Source organism: Macaca fascicularis, chromosome 16 (assembly GCF_037993035.2).
Source record: "Macaca fascicularis isolate 582-1 chromosome 16, T2T-MFA8v1.1".
In the NCBI taxonomy this organism is placed as follows: Eukaryota; Metazoa; Chordata; class Mammalia; order Primates; family Cercopithecidae; genus Macaca; species Macaca fascicularis.
In genome coordinates, this window is record NC_088390.1 from 69984448 (window position 1) to 70009380 (window position 24933).

Here is a 24933-nt window from a genome sequence, read left to right on the forward strand (position 1 = left end):
TTACCAACAGCCCCAGCAGCCTAATGGGTTAGGGTCTTGGGAGCAGCTGTCCTTGGCTCCTTCCCTGATCCCACCGCTCAGCTTCACCCCGCGGTTCCTCCATTGCCCCACCTCCCAATGCGCCGCAGGGCCTCTGCCAGAGTCAAGGTGCCTCCCGCCTCTCGGCAGGCGCCATGGGGCAGAGGAGGCCTCCACAACCGCCCTGTGCGCCGGTAGGACAACACTGTCCTCCCTCCCCCACACTTGTCACTTTGAGGGACACGTGGATGAGACAGGAAAAGACAGGGGAATGTGGAGACCTGAGGTGACTTGGAGCAAGCTTCTCAACCTGAGTGGCAATTTCTTCATCTGTAAAATGAGGGGGTTGTTCTTATCTCTGAGGCTTTGTGTCGCTCTCAAAGCCTGCCAGCCTCGGGTTCTAGGATTCTGTTGGGATCGTGTGTGCTGTTTTCTGCTGAGCGACTGACTGGCAGCCTGTGTCCCCGGGGAAAAGAGGGCAGGCGCTCCAAAGCTCCTGCGCTCCGTGGCTCTCGGCTCTCTCTCCCTGGCAGCCCCCCGCCCCAAGCCCCAGGTGTGCCGGCCGCCCTGAGCCTTTCCAGCACCTCCCGGAGGCGCCTGCGGGACACCTAAGGTCCGTCCCCCCTCCCGCTCCTCTCCCCCCGCCACACCCCCACCTCCGGCAGGCGACGTCCCCGCCCCTCGACCACGGCCTGGTGAAGAAGCCGGCCAGGCCCCATCAGCACCATCCCCGCCGCACGAGCGGCGCCTGCGGACAGCTCCTGGGGCCCCGGCCTTGTCACTCCGGAGGCGGGAAGCTCCGGGGGGTCAGGCCGGGAAGATCCAGCCGGAGGCCGCTGGGCTCCCGGGCCCCGGCCGAGGCTGCGCGGCCGCACGGTGGGCAGGCTCGGGTGTTCTGGCAAACTGCCGGGTCCCCATCTTCAAAAGAGAGGAGGCCCTTTCTCCAGCTTCCTCTGCGGGAGCCCGACCCAGCCCCATCCCGCCACCCTCGGACTGCACCTCGGCCCCTCCCTGGCCCGCGCCCCTGCCCGGGGCGGGCCAGGAACCAAGGCCCGCGTCGCGGGGGACTTTGGAGCGGAGGAGGAAGCGCGGCGCGGCGGGGGCGGGGGTGTGTTGGGTTTTATAACCCGCAGGGCGGCCGCGGCGCGGGAGAGGGGGCAGCGCCGAGCACCGCGCACCGCGTCATGGGGGCCGCCTCGGGCCGCCAGGGGCCGGGGCCGCTGCTGCAGCCGCTGCTACTGCTGCTGTTGCTACCGCCGCAGCCCGCGCTGGCCCTGGACCCCGGGCTGCAGCCCGGCAACTTTTCCGCCGACGAGGCCGGGGCGCAACTCTTCGCGCAGAGCTACAATTCGAGCGCCGAACAGGTGCTGTTCCAGAGCGTGGCCGCCAGCTGGGCTCATGACACCAACATCACCGCCGAGAATGCACGGCGCCAGGTGGGCGCCCGGGCCCGGGTGGGGGCGGGGCGGGGCCGCGGCGGCCAATCACAGCGCGCGGCCGGCTTGTGGGGCGGGCAGGCTGGCGCCCTGGGCCCGAACCCCACCCCGACCCCCCACCCTCGCCCCAACAGTCAGCAGCCTGGGGGCCCGAGCGCCAGGCTGCGCGCACGGCCTCCGCTCCCAGCATGCACGAATTGGATGGATGAGGCGGGCTGCTCCGAGGCCGCGCCCGCCTTTGCCAAGGGTGCTGGACTCCGCTCTGTGGCCCCTGCGCTCTCGGGCCGCTGCCTGCTCACCTCCAGACGCTGTCACTGTCACCGCACTGCACTGTCCATTCACCCTCCACTCGCCTGGCCTCTTTTGTGGTCCCAATTTCTGCTCCACCTTTCCCATGAGGCAGATTCCTTCCAGAAGGAGGAAGCGCGGCTTCCGCAAACTAAGGTCTCCCGCAGGGATCTCCCCAGGGCTCGGGCTCTGGAAGCCCTTGGCCTTCCTCCCCTCCCCCAGCACCGTGGCTTCCCTCTATGGCGTGCATCTAAGCGGGGTCCTGCCTACACCCTGCCTGCCCTCCTGGTGCCCATAGGAGGAAGCAGCCCTGCTCAGCCAGGAGTTTGCCGAGGCCTGGGGCCAGAAGGCCAAGGAGCTGTATGAACCGATCTGGCAGAACTTCACGGACCCGGAGCTGCGCAAGATCATCGGAGCTGTGGGCACCCTGGGCTCTGCCAACCTGCCCCTGGCTAAGCGGCAGCAGGTGGGCTGAGGGCCGAGGGAGAGCTTGGGGGCGGCCTCCCAGTGCCCCATCGTGGGGGTTGGGGGAGAGCAGCCCGTCAGGGAGGGAAGGACCCTGGGATCCACATGGGCCCTGGCAGAAGGGAAAGCCCAGGTATGCACAGAATGGCTTTCTGAAGCATTGATTTTTCTTGGAGATGGGGTGGGGTGTTACTTTCTGTTAAAGGAAGCATTCTGGAGTAGGAAGCCAAAATCAAATACACCTCTACCTAGGCTGGTTTATGAGCTTCCTTGGAAGGGTTGAGAAGGGCTGGGCGCAGTGTCTCACGCCTGTAATCCCAGCGCTTTGGGTGGCTGAAGTGGGTGCATCGCTTGAGCCCAGTAGTTCAAGACCAGCCTGGCTAACATGGCAAAACCTCATCTCTACAAAAATAATAATAATAATAATAATAATACAAAAAATTAGCTGGGCTTGGTGGTGCGTGCACCTACAGTCCCATCTACTATTGAGGCTGAGGTGGAAGGATCACCTGAGCCCAGGAGGTCAAGGCTACAGTGAGCTGTGATTGCACTACTGCACCCCAGCCTGAGTGAGAGTGTGAGACCTCCATCCCAAAAAAGAGAGAGAGAGAAAAGGTTAAGAAAGACTGAGAAGTCTCCAAAGCCAGAGAATGGGAGGAATCTGCCCTCACTGCAGGGTGGTACCAAGCTGGGACTTGACCCTGACCCTGACTTTCAGGACTCCTGTCCCCGACTCCACAGGCTGCCTCCACTGGCAGAGGACTCGTGTGTTAGTGATCAGAAGTGCCCCGGTACCACTGAGTGGCCTTGTCCAAGCTACATCCACTCTGTGGGCTCCTTCTTCTAGCAGCAAGGGGAGGGCAGATGTCCCAGGGGTTGGTCACCAGAACATTCCTCCCCTCTGACTCCCCAGTACAATGCCCTGCTAAGCAACATGAGCAGGATCTACTCCACCGCCAAGGTCTGCCTCCCCAACAAGACTGCCACCTGCTGGTCCCTGGACCCAGGTACGGCCCCTGCGTCTCCCCTCTCGGAGGTGCCCTAGTACTCCCACATTGCCCTGCTGCACTCGGGATCGTGCAGTTGTGTAGGGTCTGTGGAGACAGCAGGTAAACCCAAAGGCGTTGCCCTTCAACTGGGGCTGGAGGGTGCAGATGCCCCCATACCCTGCTTCTCTTGGCAAGTGGACTTCCGGAACCTCCAGCTGCAGCCCCCACTTCTGTGTGTGCCTCGGCCTCTCACTCCTAGACCTTCCTCCTGGCTGCCTGGTTTCCCCTTTCGTGGGTTCTCTCACGTTCCCCAAGAGCCCTCAGGCCAGGGACCCCTCTTGGCTTCCCCTTAAACCCTACTCCAGCCCCCTTTACGAGCAGCTTGGAGGAAGGCACTCCTCCAATAGGCCGCCAAGTGTCTGCCTGGGTTTTGGCCTTTGGGTGTCCCCTTGGTGTCGACCACCTTAGGTGGTCATGTCTCTGGGGGCGGAGGCCCTGCCTGGGTGTTTCTGTAGCTCCTGGCCACCTCCCATCAGGCCTGTAGGTGGCGCCTGGCTCTGGGGGCACCGTGATGTTCAGGAAGCTGGTGGGAGCAGTGAGGACTGGTGCAGGCTCTGGTGAAGGCCGTTGCAGACTTCAACATGGAGGCCTCCTCACCGACCCTGCCTGCCTGTGTCTCAGACCTCACCAACATCCTGGCTTCCTCACGAAGCTACGCCATGCTCCTGTTTGCCTGGGAGGGCTGGCACAACGCCGCGGGCATCCCGCTGAAACCGCTGTACGAGGACTTCACTGCCCTCAGCAATGAAGCCTACAAGCAGGACGGTGAGCAGCCCTCTCCCCGTCCAGGAACTGCGCCAGGTGCCCTCTCTCGGCTGTCTCCCCAGAGTCCCAGCCCAGAGCCAGGCAGAGCAGCTGGTACGATGATTCCAGCAGGCCCTGAGTTTCCCAGAAAGTGAAGGTGGGACCAGCCTGCACCCAGTGTGCCTGGACTGTGCTGCTGGCCTGCCCCACATGGCTGTCCTGCTGTTGCTTCTGGCCCTGGTGCTCCTCTTTTCCTCTGGGAACCTCCAGGATCTATTTAGCTGGCTGTAGCTAATTAGAAATTATAGAGTGGCAACCCTCAAGCCAATTTTCCAGCTAGCTGCAGATCCACAGGCCTCGAGCCAGTGGAAGAGCCGACTTACAGCTGAGAGGCTGAGGTCTGAGCCTTTGGCCTGAGCTGCATACCCCACCCCCACGCCCCCAGGCTTCACAGACACGGGGGCCTACTGGCGCTCCTGGTACAACTCCCCCACTTTTGAGGACGATCTGGAGCACCTCTACCAACAGCTAGAGCCCCTCTACCTGAACCTCCATGCCTTCGTCCGCCGTGCACTGCATCGCCGATATGGGGACAGATACATCAACCTCAGGGGACCCATCCCTGCTCATCTGCTGGGTAAGGACCTGGCCTTGCCTCCGTATGAGTCCCAGGGAAGTGTGGGTCCAGGCATAGGAGTGGGGGATGTCCAGGGTAAGGGAGGCAGGTTGTGACCATCACCTCTCACATGTGTGGGGCATCATACTGTTTGCTTCACGTGCAGGAGACCATTCGTGTTCCCACTTTACAGGTGGGGACCCTGAGGCTCAGGGTCATGAGGGACTTAGTGGTCAGAGAGCTAGGGGTCAAACCAAAGGCTCTGGCCCTGGGTCCAGTGGAGGAGCCATCAGCCTAGCTTATGCCCAAGGAAACAAGCGCTGTGGGCCTGCCTTAGGATTGAGTGGCTGGGACCTGGCACAGCCAGAAAGGACAGTGACAGCATCTTGCAGTCCCAGGACATGTGGCCTTCGGAGGAGTGAGGATGGGACTGATGTGTGAGATTTCTGGCCCTAAGCCAGGCCTGCAGCCCTTGAGGGCCCCAGGGTGTAGGTGTTGGCCCCAGGGTCACTCAGCGACTCATGGAGAAGCAGGCACAGCCAGGCAGGGAGCCAAGCTGTCCCCTTCTTTTCTCATCTAGGAGACATGTGGGCCCAGAGCTGGGAAAACATCTACGACATGGTGGTGCCTTTCCCAGACAAGCCCAACCTCGACGTCACCAGTACTATGCTGCAGCAGGTAAGCTCTGGGCTCAAGCCTGGGGTGGCCGGGGTGGGGTGCAAAAAGAGGGAGTCAGAGATGGGCAGAGAGGTGGGAAGGGGTCGAGTACCAAGCAGCAGCTTGGTGTGTCTGTAGGTGCAGTGAGCTGGGGTCGGCCCCCTCAGTGAGGTGCCAGCTCCTCCCTCCAGGCTCCACAGTGGCCAGATGAGAGCAGCAATGCACTTTCACTCATCTGCGGTGGGCAGCAAGGGCCCTGCCTCTGGGAATGGTGGCCACAGAGCAGAGAAGCTTTCATGCACAGGGAGTTGACCCGAGAGGGGGACCCCAGCCCTGTCCCCAGGCCAGCCAGAGTGGGCTCCCCTGACCTGTCTCCACACCCCGCCTCCAGGGCTGGAATGCCACGCACATGTTCCGGGTGGCAGAGGAGTTCTTCACCTCCCTGGAGCTCTCCCCCATGCCTCCCGAGTTCTGGGAAGGGTCGATGCTGGAGAAGCCGGCCGACGGGCGGGAGGTGGTGTGCCACGCCTCGGCTTGGGACTTCTACAACAGGAAAGACTTCAGGTCTAGACATGGGAAGAGCAGGGTTCTGGGGTTCGGGGAAAGGCAGGCAGCCCACGGAAGCTGGTTCCCAGGCCTGCCTCTACCCTGCCCTAGCTCTGGCCAGGGGCTGGATCTATTCCAGGGTGAGGGGACATAGGAGGCCTGTTAGTCCACCTTCCCTGGCAGCTTTGACAAATAGTCATCTCTGTACCTTGGAACGAAGGAAGAAGGCCCAAATGGTGGTGAGCCAGGGCGGGGTAAATAATTTGCTTGTTTCGGCCAGGCGTGGTGGCTCACATCTGTAATCCCAGCACTTTGGGAGGTCAAGGTGGGTAGATCACCTGAGGACAGGAGTTTGAGACCTGCCTGGCCAACATGGCAAAACCCCTTCTCTACTAAAAATACAAAAACAAATTAGCTGGGGATCATGGCGGGCACCCATAATCCCAGCTACTCGGGAGGCTGAGGCAGGAGAATCTCTTGAACCTGGCAGGTGGAGGTTGCAGTGAGCTGAGATTGTGCCACTGCATTCCAACCTGGGCAACAGAGTGAGACTCCATCTCAAAAAAAAAAAAAAAGAATTTGCTTGTTTCTACTGTGGTTTCATGCCCCAGGGCAGCACCCTCCTCATTCCTGTCTCTCAGGTGCCAATCTGCCCTGTGCCCTGGCCCTGCCCTGTCCTGCCCATCCTTCACCCTTACCCTCACCCTCTCTACACCCCAGGATCAAGCAATGCACACGGGTCACGATGGACCAGCTCTCTACAGTGCACCATGAGATGGGCCATATACAGTACTACCTGCAGTACAAGGACCTGCCCGTCTCTCTGCGCGGGGGGGCCAACCCCGGCTTCCATGAGGCCATTGGGGACGTGCTGGCACTCTCGGTCTCTACTCCTGCACATCTGCACAAAATCGGCCTGCTGGACCGTGTCACCAATGACACGGGTATGGGAGGGCTGAGAGGCCCCCACCCAGCCTCACCTAAACCCCACTCCATCCCACAGCAGGACCTCACTTGCCCCACTCAGCTCTGCCCTTCTTTCTGCCTCCCGGCCCCAGGTTAGGCAGGGTTTGGGATCCACCCAGAGCCTCACAGTGCACACTGAGCCCACCTCAACAACACCCGGGGGTCCTCTTCCAAGCAGGGCCCAGGGTCTCGAGGACCAGCCTTACCTTCTCTGCGTCTCCCCAGCCTCACTTCCTGCTGCCTCCACCAACCCACCACTCTTAGGGGACCCTCTTCTCCCTCCGACCTCTGACCTCTCCCCTCTCCTCTCATCTCCCAACAGAAAGTGACATCAATTACTTGCTAAAGATGGCACTGGAAAAAATTGCCTTCCTGCCCTTTGGCTACTTGGTGGACCAGTGGCGCTGGGGGGTCTTTAATGGGCGTACTCCTCCTTCCCACTACAACTTCGACTGGTGGTATCTTCGGTGAGAGGAGGGATAGAAAAGCCTTCTCCCCAACTAGCCCTCCCCAGCCTCCTGGCCAGCCAGGCACCTCCTGCCCCAGCCAGTTCTAGCCTCTCCTCACTAATGATGTCCCCCTCTGTGACCTACCGCCTTCTCCTTTCCTGCCTGAAACTCCCTCTTCCAGGGAGTCTTCCCCAGTTCCTCAGGATAGGGAAGGGTTGTTGGGTGGAAAAGCCTTTTCTGCAAAAGCTAAATCCATCTGTGTGCAACCTCTAGGCCCTAAGACAATTTGACCATCCTTTTCCAGAACCAAGTATCAGGGGATCTGTCCTCCTGTTACCCGAAACGAAACCCACTTTGATGCTGGAGCTAAGTTTCATGTTCCAAATGTGACACCATACATCAGGTACTAGCACCCCTACCCCACCCCCCAGTACTGTCACACCCTCAGTCCCCTTCTCCTCCTCTTGTGATTCTAGCTGCCACATCCCCAGGGCTTGTCCCCATGCTCCTCCAGACCTCAAAGGCCTGGAGTTAGAGTGGCCCTCTCTTCTGAGCCTGTCTTGGGTCTCCCTTCTCCCCTAAGATAGCTTCTGGTCCAGCCTCTGCCCTGCAAAGCTGGATGGTGCCTGGGCAAGGGACCCCTGTTCCTGGCCCCCCACGATCTTCCCCTAACTCCCACCCTGTGCCTGCAGGTACTTTGTGAGTTTCGTCCTGCAGTTCCAGTTCCATGAAGCCCTGTGCAAGGAGGCAGGCTATGAGGGCCCACTGCACCAATGTGACATCTACCAGTCCACCAAGGCAGGGGCCAAGCTCCGGTGTGTGGTGGGAAGCGGGGGGAAGTGGGAGGCAGAGGGGAGTGGCTGGCAAAGGGTATGGCGGGGGCGACTGGCTGCTCCGACAGAGTGGGGGGTGCCAATCACAGAGCTGGACTGATGTGGATGCCTGTCTCCTCGCTCTCTCATCAAGTATTTATTGAGTGGGCCTTCTGGCTGGCATGGGGCGAGACAAATGCCCCCTGCCACCATCACAGAGATCCCAGGCCCCAGGATCTTACTGCTGCAGTTTCTGCAGTCCATTGCGGGGGCGGAAGTGGCCAGGGGCGTGTGGGCTGGAGTCCAGGAGCAGACTCCAGCCTGAGTCCCCTGTGCCCATGGTACCCACTCTGCCCACCAGGAAGGTGCTGCAGGCTGGCTCCTCCAGGCCCTGGCAGGAGGTGCTGAAGGACATGGTCGGCTCAGACGCCCTGGACGCCCAGCCACTGCTCAACTACTTCCAGCCGGTCACCCAGTGGCTGCAGGAGCAGAACCGGCAGAACGGCGAGGTCCTGGGCTGGCCTGAGTACCAGTGGCGCCCACCGTTGCCTGACAACTACCCGGAGGGCATCGGTAAAGCCCTGAGTGAGGGTGGTGGGGGGCTAAGGTGGGTCCTCAACTCTGGGCTTGGCCCAGGCCCCAGGTTCCTGGTCAGCTCCTACCAGCTGAGCCCTGGTACCCTGTCCTGGAGGGCCAGGCAGCCCCCCGAGCTCATCAGCAGTGCCTGCAAGTGGGGACAGGCATGTCTTTCCCCCAGCATCCTAGAGAGGGTGTGCTCAGACCTGAGGGCCCCCCCCCTCCAGAGGAAGCCAGATACAGGGCTCTATGAGGTCACACTGCGGGCTCCGCTCTTATTGGCCAGGGGACGGTGGCTGCAGGGCTCTGCTCTCCTGCGGCTATGGGCCAGGGTTGGGCTACTGCAGGACTTCCCAACCTCCTCTTCCTGCTGCTCTGCTACGGGCACCCCCTGCTGGTCCCCAGCCAGCAGGCAACCCGACAGGTGACAGTCACCCATGGGACAAGCAGCCAGGCGACAACCAGCGGCCAGACAACCACCCACCAGGCGACGGCCCGCCAGACATCAGCCCAGAGTCCAAGTGGGACCATGCAGGGGAGGGGCAGGGTGCCGGGGTGGGAGAGGCAGGGTCAGGTAGGGACAGGGGCAGGGTACAAGGGAGTGGGAGAGGGATAATGGCTTCTGGTGAGACCACAAACTGGAGAGGGGAGGCAGAGTTTTGTCTGTTTCCCTCCACTCTGTCCCGCAGACCTGGTGACCGATGAGGCTGAGGCCAGCAAGTTCGTGGAGGAATATGACAGGACATCCCAGGTGGTGTGGAACGAGTATGCCGAGGCCAACTGGAACTACAACACCAACATTACCACAGAGACCAGCAAGATTCTGGTGGGAGCCACCTCTCCACCCCCAAACCTGCACATGTGCACACACACACAAACGCTGTCCCGCTCACCATGAAGTGGGGATGCTACCAAGTTTTAAATTGAATATTTAAAACAATACTCAGTTTTGGGCCAGGAGCGGTGGCTCATGCCTGTAGTCCCAGCACTTTGGGAGGCTGAGGCGGGCAGATCACGAGGTCAGGAGATCAAGGCCATCCTGGTTAACATGGTGAAACCCCATCTCTACTCAACATACAAAAAATTAGCCAGGCGTGGTGGCGGGCACCTGTAGTCCTAATACTCAGGAGGCTGAGGCAGGAGAATGTCGTGAACCCGGGAGGCGGAGTTTGCAGTGAGCCAAGATGGTGCCACTGCACTCCAGCCTGAGCAACAGAGGGATACTCTGTCTTAAAAAAAAAAAAAAAAAAAAAAAAAAAAAGCTCAATTTCAGATTCTGGAGGACATTTACTCAACGCCTGAGCAATTCTTCTTTCCTTAAAAATCAGTCTCTGGGAGGCCTAGGTGGGAGGATCACTTGAGGCCAGGAGTTGGAGACCAGCTTGGGCAACATAGCAAGATCCAGTTTCTATTCAAACAAACAAACAAAAATCAATCTCTAGTAACAGAATAATTTGTACATAAATAAGTGGTGCTCAAGTCGTTTTTTAAGAGATTGAAAGCCCCCGTTTGTCTCCTCTACAAAAGGGGCTACACTTCCTCTCTACCCTCATTCCCTGCCTATTTGACTGAGCACAAATTATGCCACAGTGAGCCACACACTTACTATTCCTTGGCACTTCAATCTGTTGCCTCATCTTTTTCTCAAGAGCCTTGCAAAATTGGTGAACTTATTCCCATTTTACAGATGGGATTTGATATTAACTCTGAGGCTCAGAGAGGCCACAGAGCTGATATCAAGCTGGCTCCTTCCTAAGGGGGAGCCTTTAAAGGGGTCTTCTCTTCCCTGCCCCTGCCTGGATATGTGCTGCTTGACCACAGGCATCTGGGGAGGGTGAGTACTGCATCCAGCATGTTATCAGCAGTCCAGCTTGCACAGGGTCTTATAGGCAAAGGTTGCAACTTAATCCCATTGCCCTCTCACCACCACCTCCAGCCCTCAGCTCCCACTTGGGGCCTCCCATTCAGAGGCTGCTCCGGAGCTCCTGGGCCCCATGACACCATCCCCCTGTGCCCTCAGCTGCAGAAGAACATGCAAATAGCCAACCATACTCTGAAGTACGGCACCCAGGCCAGGAGGTTTGATGTGAACCACTTCCAGAACACCACGATCAAGCGGATCATAAAGAAGGTTCAGGACCTAGAACGGGCAGCGCTGCCTGCCCAGGAGCTGGAGGAGGTGTGTGGCTCGCAAGGAACGGGGAGAGGGGAATCCTGGGGCAGTGAGCCCAACACAGGGTCTGGCCTGGCCTTCACGCTGCTTCCTCTTCCTCGTTATATCAAGTCATGGCATCTGCCATGTGATGTGCACCTCAGAATTGCCGAGAAGGCAGCGCTCCCCAGCTCCCCGGCTCCCCACCCGCCAGCCCATGGGGCCTGGGGGCAGTGCAGGCCACAGAGAGACCAAGCACAAAGGAGTACAGCTCAATGCCTCTCTCCTTCCTCCTGCAGTACAACAAGATCCTGTTGGACATGGAAACCACCTACAGCGTGGCCACTGTGTGCCACACGAATGGCAGCTGCCTGCAGCTCGAGCCAGGTGAGGGCTCACGTGCAGGCTGAGTGAGAGGCTAGGGCTGGGGCTGGCATGGGGCCCGGGGGTGCTGGGTGAGAGCACAGAGTTGGGCTCCCCTCGCTCTTGGAGTCAGCGTGCCCAGGAAATGCCCTTCCTTGTTTTCCACGAGGGGGCTTCTTTGCCCCACTGAGAACCGACACCTACTTCATACCACACCCCAATCTGCTGCCCCTCCCTCAGAACCGCCCTCTACTTAAGGGTATCCGATCTCTCCGGTCCTCTCTGCATGCCACCCCTCAGAGCAGCTGGATCTCAAAGTTGTATTTCATGGGCTTGGACTCCAAATTAGGGGAACTCGGGGACTCTAGCTCCCCCTGGCCTCCTTTCGTGATCCTGCCCTTGACTTCCTCACTTTCTCTGTCTTTCCTGAGCCCCTCTCCCAGCATGTGACTGATAAGGAAACTGAGTCACACAGCTGCTGAAAGCACCAGACTAGAACCTGAGTCTCTGATTCCTCTCACTTCCCTCCCCGACCCCGCCACTTCCTGCTGGATAGGAGTAGACAGCTCTTGGCTGTCCTCTCTGTTCTCCCCACCGGGTGGTCCTTCTTACCCCAGCCCCTTTGAAAGAGCTCACCCCCGACACAAGGACCCGCATACAGAAACCTCCCAGCTCCCTCTCAACCCACCCTTTCCAGGGCTGGAGAACTTAAGGCGTAAACATTCTTCCATGAAGAATCTCCACCCAGAAATGGGTCTTTCTGGCCCCCAGCCCAGCTCCCACATTAGAACAATGACAAATAGAAGGGGAAATGGAAAATAAACAGGAGAAAAAGTTTTCCCAGGACAGGGTTTGGCCTACAAGTTGTGGATGTGGGTACGCATGCCAAGTCGGGTGGAGGCTGGCCGGGTGCGGTGGCTCATGCCTGTAATCCCAGCACTTTGGGAGGCCAAGGAGAATGGATCACTCGAGGCCAGGAGTTTGAGACCAGCCTGGCCAACATGGTGAAACCCCATCTCTACTAAAAATACAAAAGTTAGCTGGGTGTGGTGGCAGATGCTTGTAGTCCCAGCTACTTGGGAGGTTGAGGCATGAGAATCGCTTGAGCCCAGCCTGGGCAACATAGCAAGACACCGTCTCTACAAATAAAATACAAATAATTAGTTGGATGTGGTGGTGCACGCCTGTAGTCCTAGCTACTAGGGAGGCTGAGATGGAAGGATTGCTTGAGCCTGGAAGGTCAAGGCTGCAGTGAGCCATGATGGCACCACTGCACTCTAGCCTGGGCGACAGAGTGAGACCCTGTCTCAAAAAAAAAAAAAAAAGAAAGAAAGAAAGAAAGGAGAGAGGCTCAAGCACGTCCCTCACAGGATTGCTGAGGCCCTGCAGGTGTCTACAGCATGTGGCCCTAAGCAGGGGACCCTGTAAGCCAGGGCTGGAGAGCCACTCCCATCCTTTCTCCCATTTCTCTAGACCTGCTGCCTGTACAGTCACTTTTATGTGGTCTTGCCAATTTTATTCCAGTTCTGAAATTCTCTGAGCTCCCCTTACAAGCAGAGGTGAGCTAAGGGCTGGAGCTCAAGCCATTCAACCCCCTACCAGATCTGACGAATGTGATGGCCACGTCCCGGAAATATGAAGAACTGTTGTGGGCATGGGAGGGCTGGCGAGACAAGGCTGGGAGAGCCATCCTCCAGTTTTACCCAAAATACGTGGAACTGATCAACCAGGCTGCCCGGCTCAATGGTGAGTCCCTGCTGCCAACACCACTGGCGCTCGGGTCCCCTCAGGTTCTTCAAAGAGGTGCTGTGAGACCCCAAGCCTGGGTGAAGGTAGGTCCCTGGAGGAGGCAGGTAATGAGGTGTTGGGAGAGCCTGGCTGTGTCCCCTCTGTAGGCTATGTAGATGCCGGGGACTCGTGGAGGTCTATGTACGAGACACCATCCCTGGAGCAAGACCTGGAGCGCCTCTTCCAGGAGCTGCAGCCGCTGTACCTGAACCTGCATGCCTATGTGCGCCGGGCCCTGCACCGCCACTACGGGGCCCAGCACATCAATCTGGAGGGGCCCATCCCTGCTCACCTGCTGGGTAAGGGCACGTGTCGGGCCTTGAGGAGGGTAAAGATGGACCACAGTGTGAGTGAGGGCTGGGACAGGGCTGGCTAGAGGGTAGGGAGCAGGCTGGGGAGTGAGAGACTCCAGCCCTGGGGGGAAGGTTGCCCAGGCTGGAGAGGGGTGGGCACTGGGAGTGGGGAGCCCCCCGCTTGCATCTGGTTCCACATTCACTGCAGATCTATGTTGGGCAAGTCACTATAGATGGGGGGAGAAGTTAATAATCTTGTCCAGGAGACCACGGCACCCATCACAACAGTGTGTGATCTTGGAGGGTGAGGAAGGGGCTGTGAGCGGGAGTTGGGGAGGCTTTGCCAAGAGGTGGCCTAGGAGCAGGGCCTTGGAAGATGACAGGGTTTGACAGATGGGAAGTGGGGGATGAGAGGAGAGGCTCAATGTTCAGGCCAAGGGAACTGGAACAAAGAAGAACCTGAGAATGTAAATCCACTTCAACCCTGGACCCTCCTTTGCCAAGGGCTGCAATCTCAGATGCCCTGAATGTGTGAAGTAGGCAGTGAGGACAGTAAAGGATGGTAGGCAGTAAGGCAAAGCAGAGGCTACTGGTTCTCTGTCCCTGATGGGCTGTTAGGAACACTTTCCTGGAGCAGAGAGACCAGACAGGCCCTCAGACCACTTAGAAACCATAAGGGAGGCCCCAGAGTGTGGCCTGGCTGCGGGTCTAGCTCCCACACAGGCTGGGAGTCCGGCCCTCTTCAGCCCCTCTCTGGTGAGACCAGAGAACATCTGGTGATGTCACAGTGGACATCAGTTCACCAACTGGGAAACGCAGGCCCCAGGAAGAAAAGCAACATGCCCAGGGTGGTCTGGGAGCTGGGGCAGAGCTGGCCTTAGAACTCAGCCCCTGAGGCCGGGCGCGGTGGCTCAAGCCTGTAATCCCAGCACTTTGGGAGGCCGAGACGGGCGGATCACGAGGTCAGGAGATCGAGACCATCCTGGCTAACACGGTGAAACCCCGTCTCTACTAAAAAATACAAAAAACTAGCCGGGCGAGGTGGCGGGCGCCTGTAGTCCCAGCTACTCGGGAGGCTGAGGCAGGAGAATGACGTGAACCCGGGAGGCGGAGCTTGCAGTGAGCTGAGATCCGGCCACTGCACTCCAGCTCGGGTGACAGAGCGAGACTCCGTCTCAAAAAAAAAAAAAAAAAAAAAAAAAGAACTCAGCCCCTGACAATTGGTAAAAGGGGAAAGGGGAGCAACCCAACACTGATGCACTCTCTCTCTCTCTGGCTCTCTCCCTCTCCTCTCTCATGTTCCCTCCATCACTCGTCGCTCTAAGCCGCTCTCACTGGTTTGCACTTTAGACTTCACCTGATGTCAGCTGAACCTTCACCTCCCTTGGTTAGGAAAGAGCCTTGAGTCCAAATCTGTTTCTGAGCCTTCCACTCATCCTAAGTGTCTTCCTTTTCCTCCATCTTGGAGAACTAGGCTCTTGTCTTAGCCTAAACTCAGAGGCATCGGCCTCTCCTGAAGGAGATGGCTGATTCCTGCCAGAGTTGCTGAGCTGCAGACGCCGACCTCAGGTGGTGCAGAGGGGACATGGCAGAGTGGCTGGTGGAGAGAGCAGCCTGCCCGCCATTTAATCCCAGCCCTGCCCCTTAGGAGCCGTGGGCCCCTGTTGGGGGGTCACTTAACTCTCCAGTCTGTTTCCTTTACTATCCAATGGGAATTGTGCCCGTACCTGGGTGCAGACAGGATTGAAAGTGAATTCACACAGTGCTCTTGGCACAGAGCCAATAAGAGGTGGCCACCAGGGTATAGGTGTTCTGGGGACCTGTAATGTCCTCGCAGGTCAGCAGTTGCTAGTCACATTGGTCTCCACTGCTCATGGACAGTGAAGACCACCTGGATTCCCTGATAACCAGCAAGGTCCCCACCTAGAGCAGGGCAGTAATGACCTACTGGGCTGGATGTGCACACTGAAGGTGGTGTATGTCAGGTGCCTCGAAACTTGCAAACAGTAGGTGCTCAAGAAATGCCACTATAATTAGCAGGACTGGGATCGGGAGCCCTGTTCCTACAGGAGGGCATTGAGCCTAAGAAGTAACATTTGTCTTTCCTCTGTCTGCCATCCCCCTCACTCCTCTCCAGGGAACATGTGGGCGCAAACTTGGTCCAACATCTATGACTTGGTGGTGCCCTTCCCTTCAGCCCCCTCGATGGACCCCACGGAGGCCATGCTAAAGCAGGTCTGCACTGGCCCAGGGGCAGGGAGGCCCCGCCGAGACAGGAGGGGCCCTCTGATTCAGGAGTTTCCCCCAGTTTGGCCCTCCCCTGGGTCCCCCACAGCAGCATGCAGTCTGTCCCCAGAACCTCCAGTTTGGGCAGAACTCCCTCTGCTTGCAGGGCTGGACGCCCCGGAGGATGTTTAAGGAGGCTGATGATTTCTTCACCTCCCTGGGGCTGCTGCCCGTGCCTCCTGAGTTCTGGAACAAGTCGATGCTGGAGAAGCCAACTGACGGGCGAGAGGTGGTCTGCCACGCCTCGGCCTGGGACTTCTACAACGGCAAGGACTTCCGGTACATCCAGCTAGAGCTGAGGCTTCGTTCCTGAGCCCCACGGGCAAGGGAAATAAGCCAAGCAAAGGCTCCACTACTGTCCCCCAGCCGGAGCCAGCAGGGCAGGATGGGGACAGGGCCAGAGTTTGGGACTGAGGGTCTAGAGAGGCGTCGGCTTCTGGCAGGAAAACCCCATCCACCTGATGGGCTTCTGAAGCACGCAACAGCTCTGTCAGCCTGGCCGCTGGGAAGTGCTCAAGGTCCCAGTCCTGGGTTTGAGCGCGGTGGGCTGCCCCGCCTCCCTCCTTCGGAGCTCCTCCCCTGCATAGGGCTGGCCTCTCCCTGGGGGCACGTGCTGTGACACACGAGGATGTTGGGGGCTCTGCACAGATCTACTCTCACCCCTGACAGGCTCAGAAGCTGCCTTCCTTGGAGGATGGCGTTTTAGTTACCTATTGCTGTGCAACCAAGCATCATACGGCTTAGCCGTATGAAACAATCAGTTGATTATGCTTATGATTTTATGGGCCAGGAATTCAGGCAGTACACAGTGGAAATGGCCTTTCTCTAGAAGGCCCCCTCTGTTGGGGGCAGCTCTCTTGGCCAGCATGGCTCCATGTGGGGCCATCCGTCCAGGGCCTCAGTTCTGGCTGGCAGTTGAGGTCCTCGGTTTTTCCCACGTGGCAGATACTGGGGCACATGTTCCCACTGGCCTCTTGGCTCACATGTTGGGTGCTTAGGGTGGGAGGACTGGAACAGCTGGAGGTGGGTCAGGCATCTCCCCAGGCTAGCTTGGGCGCCCTCCCAGCGTGGCATCTGAGGTGGGCAGATTTATTACCTGGCAGCCAGCATCCCCCACAGCGACCACTGACGCAGCCAGTTCTCAAGGCTAGGTTCAAAACTGGCCCAGAGTCACTTCTGCCATGTTTTATTGGCTAGAGCAAGTCACAAGTTCACCCAGATTCAGGGGAAGAGAAAAAAGTCCCTCTCTCTTGGGAGAAGTGGCAAAGACAATCGGTCACAGCTCAAGTGTCTCTTACAAGGAGAGCAGACACGGGGAGCCTGAAACCAAACCCAATGGGGTTCCCTGGGCTGTGCAGGCCCTTCCAGAGATGAGGACTGCAGCCGCAGGGCTGAGAGGAGACAGGATCTGGGGGATGAGAGCCCTTGTGGGGTCTTTTATGGGGAGTCAGAGGAGAAGCTGGATAGACCCCAGCCTCGTTGTGGCCGGGATGCTGGGCAACTCTTCCTTCCCCCTCCCCAGTTAAGAATGACAGAAAAACAGGATTCACCTGAGCTGAAAGGCTTCCAGTTAGATCCAAGAGAGAATTTCCCGCAGTTTGAATTGGTTTGCAAAACAAGGAAGGGCCGGGTGCGGTAGCTCACGCCTATAATCTCAGCACTTTGGGAAGCTGAGGCAGTCTGCTTGAACTCAGGAGTTCGAGACCATCCTGGGCAACGTAGTGAGACCCCATTTCATAAAAAATAAATAAGTAAATGAGAACAAGGAAGGATTGACGAGAGACGGTGGAACCTTCTGGTTTGGGCAGCTCTGCAGCTGCCATTCATCCTGGCCATAAGAATTCTTGGGGTGAATAAGTTTGTTGCTGTTGGGCCGCGTGAGATACAAAATTGCCCACTCTCATCCCTGACAGAAACAGTTGTTTCCTTCAGGGAGCCTCCGTCTTGGGAGATAAAGCATGTGTACATGGGAACCCACTGGCTACACATTCTAGAAAGTACCCAGTGTCCCAGTGCCTCTACAGCAAGCGCTTCGTACAGTCAGAAAGCAACAGGTGGTGGGGGCTGGAGTCATTCAGGAAAATGAGAGGCAGAGGAATGGCCTGAACGACCTGACGGTAGGGGCTTCTGCCCCCAGATTCCCTCTTTCTCAGGTCACTCAGTGGTTCCCCTTTCCCTCCCTCCCACAGTGCTGTGTCCCCTGCATGCTGCAGTGCTGGGGTCTGCGCTGGGTGTAGCAAGGCCCGCTATTATCTTATGCCCAGGGCTTCTCACTGTCCTCTCCCAACACCCTCTTCCCCCACTCCACTGTTTCTAGGATCAAGCAGTGCACCACCGTGAACTTGGAGGACCTGGTGGTGGCCCACCACGAAATGGGCCACATCCAGTATTTCATGCAGTACAAAGACTTGCCTGTGGCCTTGAGGGAGGGCGCCAACCCCGGCTTCCATGAGGCCATTGGGGACGTGCTAGCCCTCTCAGTGTCTACGCCCAAGCACCTGCACAGTCTGAACCTGCTGAGCAGTGAGGGTGGCAGCCATGGTGAGAGAGAAGTGGGAGGCTCTGGTGGGCTGAGGACCAAGAAGGGGTGGTGAGCTTGGGAGGTGGGAAAGGGGCACTTAGTGGCCCATGGGCAGAGGTGTGGGGCAGAGCAATGGGGAGGAAGGGAGCCATCCAGACCATCCCAGGAGGCAGGTCGCAGGGCCTGAAAAGATACAGCACCCCCACCCCTCCACCATCACAGGCACACCAAGGCCAAGCCGCTAGGACCCCGGGTCTGACAGCTGGCCTCCCTTCCCTTGCAGAGCATGATATCAACTTTCTGATGAAGATGGCGCTTGACAAGATCGCCTTTATCCCCTTCAGCTATCTCGTTGATCAGTGGCGCTGGAGGGTGTTTGATGGAAGCATCACCAAGGAGAACTATAACCAGGAGTGGTGGAGCCTCAGGTTCTGGAACACTCCCACAGGATGTGGGCTGGGGGATCTCTGCGGGTGTCTGGATGGGCCAGGGTAGGGGAGTGTGTGTGTATGTGTGTGTGTGTGTGTGTGTGTGTGTGTGTATGATTGTGTCAGTGCATATGATGTATGTGTATGTAAGTGATGGGGAAAACGGGGTGATTGTGCACAGAGGCCCAGCACGCAGGAGAATGGGGTGCCCAGTGTAGCCCCAAGTGCAGGGACCCTCCCTCAAGTCAAAACTGCCACCCCCAGCCTGGTTCTCCCCAAACTCACCTTCCAACATATATTCCCACTCAACAGGCTGAAGTACCAGGGCCTCTGCCCCCCGGTGCCCAGGACTCAAGGTGACTTTGACCCAGGGGCCAAGTTCCACGTTCCTTCTAGCGTGCCTTACATCAGGTAACGGGAAAGGCAGGAGGGCACGTTGTGAGGGCAGTACCCACAGCTTTGTGTTTAAACTGCGGCCACTGCCCGGTCCACAAGCTCTGCCAGTCAGGGCAGACCTGGGGGAGCTGGCCGCACAGTGCAGGTGCCTGGACCCACTCACCCACTGCCAAGGCTGATGGTTGTTTTCTTGAACATTGTTTTGGTGAGAGTCTGTACCATCCAAACAGTTGAACACAGAAACGCAAACTAATAATTGGCTAATGGTTACCAGACCTTGGTTAAGTAGTTAACATTAACCATGACTCATGGCTGGATCATGAGCTCAGCACTGTTTTGTTTTGTTTTGCTTTTAAAACAAGATTGTGATTCTTTTACTTTCATTGAACATTGTCTTTGATACAATTTGAATTGTACCTGGAAACCCTTCTAGACACTAAAATGCAGGGTTGGAGACCCGGTTAAGTTGGGAGTCAGGGTTAATGGGGCAAGTTACAGTCACAGGCTGGGGTCAGAGAGAACTGGGTCCAAACCCCATCTCCATTACTTTGTTTCCTTGAGAAAATTCCTCAATTTCTGTGAGCTTCCGTTTCCTCACCTGTGAACCCCATTTCACAGGATGTACGATGGCTAACTTCTTAGCATTCTGTCTCATACACAGCCTCCTCAGGTAGTGGTGGCCAGGACCCCACTATTAGTCACTCCCCAGTGGAATGTATCTGCACACTAGGTCTGCAGGTCACGTGGCCACAGATGAGTGTGCCTAGTGCGGCTCCTCTCCTTTTGTGTGCCCCAGGAGAGCACTTGCTGAGGGCTAGCAAGGCTGTTTGTGATCTGGGGCCTCCCTGGGAGGCTGGGGGCTAGAGAGACCTCAGGCTGGAGTTCCAGGTCCCCCCGGGCTACAGGTAGCCCAGGCCACCCAGGAGTCAAGGTGTAGAAGGCAGTGAAGGCCACCCCTGGAGGGCTGTGGCTGCCTCTGGTCCTGGCCTCCTGTGGTCCCTGGAAGCCCAGCGAGGGTAGGGCCCATGCCCACCTTGCCTCCTGGCACCTGGGATGATGCCAGCACATCATCAAGTGCTAATAACTTGATTGTGGGAGGGATGAAGTCTGTCCCCAGAGTCCAGGAAGATGGCATCCCTGGAGCACCTTAGACAGGCCTGACCTAGACGGAGTTCCAGAGATAACACTTACGACAGGGATCCCACCTGCCTGCTGGAGTGGTCCCTGGGGTTCCCAGCTGGCGCTGACTCTCACCCGGGAGCCAGCTGATGTGATGGCTAGCTTCACAGCTTAATGCAGACAATTCTTCAAACAGGGGCGGGCAAAGGAGATTTGGCTGCTCTAGAAAAACATTCCGCGTTCTGGCCAGCAGCCTTCGCAAAGCACTTTAAGGAAAGACCAGGGAAGTCGGTGGTACATGGCTTGCACCCAGCATTCAAAGCAAAAGGCCTGTGCCACTGGCTCAGGACATTTAAAACCTCTCCAGACTTTAAGCTGGCGAGAATCCTCCAGCCTTGACTGGCAGATTTCTACCAGCGAATTCCTGATGCTTTGGATAAGATCATGTAGGACTGGCTTCCCTGCCCAGACCACCCTACCAGATCCACACGGCCCATTTGGCCACACCTTGCCTTTGCTTGCATATACCCCAGGGATGGAGACCTCACTGCCTCCAAAGCCACCTGCCAAATCTATGAAGGGCTCTGCCCTGACCCCGTGGAGCAGGCCCTCCTGAGATGTGGAGGCAGCCCTGTGGGTGGGAGGCATCTACACAGGCACAGCTAGGAAGAGGCTCAGACAATGCTAACAGCTGGGGTGTGGGAGCTCACCCTGATGGCAGTGGGCAGGGTTGGGGGGTCTTGGCTCTGCTGTGCCCATGTGACTTAGCACATATCACATGTGATGTGCAGAAGGACCTGGGACCCAGTGGCATAAGACCCTCAACCAACTCCGCCCCGGGCCACGGCCTCCCTCTGCTCCAGGTACTTCATCAGCTTCATCATCCAGTTCCAGTTCCATGAAGCACTGTGCCAGGCAGCTGGCCACACGGGCCCCCTGCACAAGTGTGACATCTACCAGTCCAAGGAGGCAGGGCAGCGCCTGGCGTGAGTGTCCTCCAGCCCTCCTTTGTTTCCATGCTCTGGCCTGCACCCCTGGGCTTTTCTGGGAACACTTGCCATTTTAGCTCTTGAGCCGGGAGCTCCCACCTGCAGTGTGACGGCCTGATGTGCCATCTCCTTACGCTCCTGGAGCCCTGGGGCCCTGGGACAAGTTTCAGCTGGGAGTGGGTATGGAGAGGAGAGTGGATGACTCGGCCTCCCTGTCTTGTGCCTCCCCAGGACGGCCATGAAGCTGGGCTTCAGTAGGCCGTGGCCAGAAGCCATGCAGCTGATCACGGGCCAGCCCAATATGAGCGCCTCGGCCATGCTGAGCTACTTCAAGCCGCTGCTGGACTGGCTCCGCACGGAGAATGAGCTGCACGGGGAGAAGCTGGGCTGGCCGCAGTACAACTGGACACCGAACTCCGGTACCACCACCTGCCCCACCTCCAGCCCCGGGTCTTAACCCCGTTCCCAAGCCCAGTGGCCGCGACCTCGGAGCCTGGCCCTGCCCCGCGCCCTCGCCCTGCCCATGCTGTCTCTTTGCTTCCCACTCAGCTCGCTCAGAAGGGCCCCTCCCAGACAGTGGCCGCGTCAGCTTCCTGGGCCTGGACCTAGATGCGCAGCAGGCCCGCGTGGGCCAGTGGCTGCTGCTCTTCCTGGGCATCGCCCTGCTGGTAGCCACCCTGGGCCTCAGCCAGCGGCTCTTCAGCATCCGCCACCAAAGCCTCCACCGGCACCCCCAGGGGCCCCAGTTCGGCTCCGAGGTGGAGCTGAGACACTCCTGAGGTGACCCGGCTGGGTCAGCCCTGCCCAAGGGCCTCCCACCAGGGACTGGGATGGGAACACTGATGGGCGACTGAGGACATACCCCAGCCCACCCTGCTCCTCCCGCCCTGTCCCTGTCGCCCTTCCCTCCCAGTCCTCCAGACCACCAGCTGCACCAGCCCCTGCCCCCTTCTCCCAGTACACGGCTGCCTAACACTGAGCCCCACCTCTCCAAGTCTCTCTGTGAATACAATTAAAAGTCCTACCCTCCCCAGCTGAGTCTGTGTCCCTCACAGGGAAGCCAGGGACAGGGACAGGCTGCTCTCCTGCCTCCTGGCAGTCAAGTGGGTCCCGTTACTGGGTTTCTTCCTCCATCCTCCTCCAGGAGCCGGGGAGAATCCCCAGAGCTCTGCCCCACCACCTCCTGGCCCTGGCGCCTGTCTTCCCTCCAGCCCAGGCAGCCGGCCACTGTCCTGCCACCACCACAGGCAGCCCCTGTCTGGCCCAAGCACTGACCCAGGAGGACTCTGGGAAGCAGGCATCCTGGGCTGCTGGCCTCACATTTCCACCGGCAGTGGAGCCCTTCCCTGCCCCACAAGTGGCCAGGTCCCCCCAGGGGAAGACTTCTAGCTATTATTGGCTGCCCCAGGGGTGAGTACCTTGGAGGGCCGGCTTCATGGAGGGTGCCCACTGGAGGGCACACACCAGCGTAGTGCTTACCTTGGCTCCTGCCCGTACCAGCTCCATGACCCTCTGCTCGCGTGAACAGCCTTGGCTCTCAGACAACCATTCTAACACTGCCAGTGTTGAGGGGCCTCAGATGCCGGAGTGTGGCAGCTGGCTGCACCTGCACAGGGATTAGCTGCCAGCAGCCACCCTGCTGGCATCCCAGCACACACCTCCTCACTCCCCGCATTGGAGGGTGTGTCATTTTGAGGGACATTTTTATGACTTTTATGTGTATGTTTATGTAGAAATTTGGAAAATACAGAAAACTGTAAAGAAAATAAAAGCCCTTTATATCAACATCAAGAGATAAGCCCTGTTGACATTTTGGTATACGACTTGCCGGACTTGTTCTCAGCACATGTATTTTAAATGGGATCACACCATATTTACAGCCATACATCCTTTTATTACTTCATGCAACTAGATCTGTTTTACTGATATTTAAATGCCAGACTTCAAACCTGGCCAAATAGAAGTCGGTCTATTTGCTGGGGCCAGGGGCTCCCCAGCCACCCTGGCCCCTCTGTCGAACCCTCGGTCCTGAGTCTCTTCTGGGCTTTGCTGATGCCTTCACCCTAGCCAGGTCCATCTCCCAATATCTGTCCCCCAGTATCCTTAGTCCACAGCTTTTGCCCCCCAATCCAGGTGCCGTGCGTGTCTGTGTGTGCCCGTGTCTGTGTGTATGTTGCGCACAGGCTTGGCTGTTCAGGCCCGTTCTGTAAAGCAGGATGTGGGGCTGAGGTATTTTAGGATTGAAAGAGGGTGGAAGTTTATGATTACGTAGGACAATGGAATTTATAAACATGTCCTCTAAATAGTTCCAAGCCATCTACCACTGAAGACTTCTTGACTTATCCCCCCTTTTCCCAGCCTATGTTTTGAAAGCTCTTTGTTTACCAAAGGTCATCATCACATAACCCCCTTTCCTTTTTTTTTTTTTTTTTTTAAGACGGAGTCTTGCTCTTGTTGCCCAGGCTGGAGTGCAGTGGTGTGATGTCAGCTCATTGTAACCTCCACTTCCTGGGTTCAAGCGATTGTCCCGCCTCAACCTCCTGAGTAGCTGGGATTACAGGCGCCCGCCACCACGCCTGGCTAATTTTTTGTGTTTTTAGTAGAGATGGGGTTTAATCATGTTGGCCAGGCTGGTCTCGAATTCCTGACCTCAGGTGATCCACCCGCCTTGGCCTCCCAAAGTGCTGGAATTACAGCCACGAGCCCACGCCTGGCCCCCCTTTCCTATTTTTATGAACCACAGAGGTTCATGCTGCCTGTCAGAGCTTGTGGACAATGTGAGGTCACCAGCTTTCAGCACCCAAAGGACTGTACTGCAGCTGGGGGAAGAGAAACTCCCCACTGCATTGGCCTGACTAGGCTTACCCTCTGGGCTTTTTGAGATAGTACCTTTTTTTTTTTTTTTTTTTTTTTTTGAGACAGAATCTCGCTCTGTCACCCAGGCTGGAGTGTTGGAGTGCAGTGACACGATCTCGGCTCACTGCAACCTCCACCTCCTGAGTTCAAGCAATTCTCCTGCCTCAGCCTCCCAAGTAGCTGGGCTACTACTACAGGAGCACGCCGCCACGCCCAGCTAATTTCTTTTGTATTTTAGTAGAGATGGGGTTTCACCATGTTGCCCAGGCTGGTCTTGAACTCCTGAGCTCAGGCAGTCCACCTGCCTCGGCCTCCCAAAGTGCTAGGATTACAGGCGTGAGCCACCGCACTGGGCCCTGATAGTATCATTCTTTAGATGCCTGCTTCTGCCTCCTTGGGTGAGTGGGGACAGGCAGGGGATACCTGGAAGGTAGCAGAGGAAGACAAGGCGGTAACAGCAGGAAGAGGGAACAACCCAGTGTTTTCTACCAGTGGCCCTGAAGGCTGAGCTCATCTCCGTGCTGTGGCTGCCAATGCCGCCCTTGGGTGACCAGCTCTTACCTACCCTGGCCACAGGTGGTGGCTGCCAGACAGTTTCTCTCATCTCCACACCCCTCCCAACCCTCCACATTCCTCCATCTGCCCAATCCCCTTCCCACCCACCCTGGCTTTTAACGTAAGTGAAAAAGTGGCTAACCCCACCTCTGCACTTACCACCTGTGTGACCTTGGGCAGTTCATTTTTGCAGTCTGCATTTTCTTTCTTATGGTTCTTATCCACCCTTTCAGGGTTGCCATGAAGATGAAATGAGATGATGTACAAAGTCCTAGTACAGAGTGTCTTCTCTTTATAATGAATGCATCATCTCCTGAAAAAGCTAGCTTCATAACATCCCCAGATCAGCCAAGTCCAGATCAGCCCCCTTATTTGAGACAGGAAGAGGAAACGGGGCAATCGGGTGATAGAGGTGGACTGAAAACTCCCACCTCCCAGCTGCCTTCCAGGAACTTCCCCACTACACATCCTTGCACGGTCAGTCAACTGTCTTCTTACTAGGAGCACACGGAGCTCGTCCACTGGGGCCCACAGCTTGCCTCAGTTTCCGGGAGTACTCAGCCGT

The 24933-nt window shown here is 57.6% G+C and overlaps 1 protein-coding gene across 3 annotated transcripts; it reads left to right on the forward strand.

The window, feature by feature from the left end:
- Window positions 1-1167: 1167 nt before the first annotated feature.
- On the forward strand, window positions 1168-22748 carry ACE (angiotensin I converting enzyme). Of its 3 annotated transcripts, XM_005584634.4 has the most exons (25): window positions 1168-1454; window positions 2041-2208; window positions 3121-3214; window positions 3878-4021; window positions 4446-4637; window positions 5197-5294; window positions 5665-5837; window positions 6540-6763; window positions 7108-7252; window positions 7539-7637; window positions 7927-8049; window positions 8408-8619; window positions 9312-9448; window positions 10643-10801; window positions 11074-11161; window positions 12740-12883; window positions 13033-13224; window positions 15356-15453; window positions 15611-15783; window positions 17822-18045; window positions 18309-18453; window positions 18766-18864; window positions 20832-20954; window positions 21189-21376; window positions 21507-22748. In XM_005584634.4, the coding sequence occupies exons 1-25, from the start codon at window positions 1203-1205 to the stop codon at window positions 21734-21736; spliced, it is 3924 nt and encodes a 1307-aa protein (XP_005584691.2). In that variant the 5' UTR covers window positions 1168-1202; the 3' UTR covers window positions 21737-22748. The 3 variants fall into 3 exon arrangements, with proteins under 3 accessions (XP_005584691.2, XP_073876172.1, XP_073876173.1); XM_074020071.1 differs by lacking the exon at window positions 5665-5837; XM_074020072.1 differs by lacking the exons at window positions 1168-1454; window positions 2041-2208; window positions 3121-3214; ... (7 more) ...; window positions 7927-8049; window positions 8408-8619 and adding an exon at window positions 8669-9213 and having other exon boundaries at window positions 9253-9448.
- Window positions 22749-24933: the final 2185 nt, after the last annotated feature.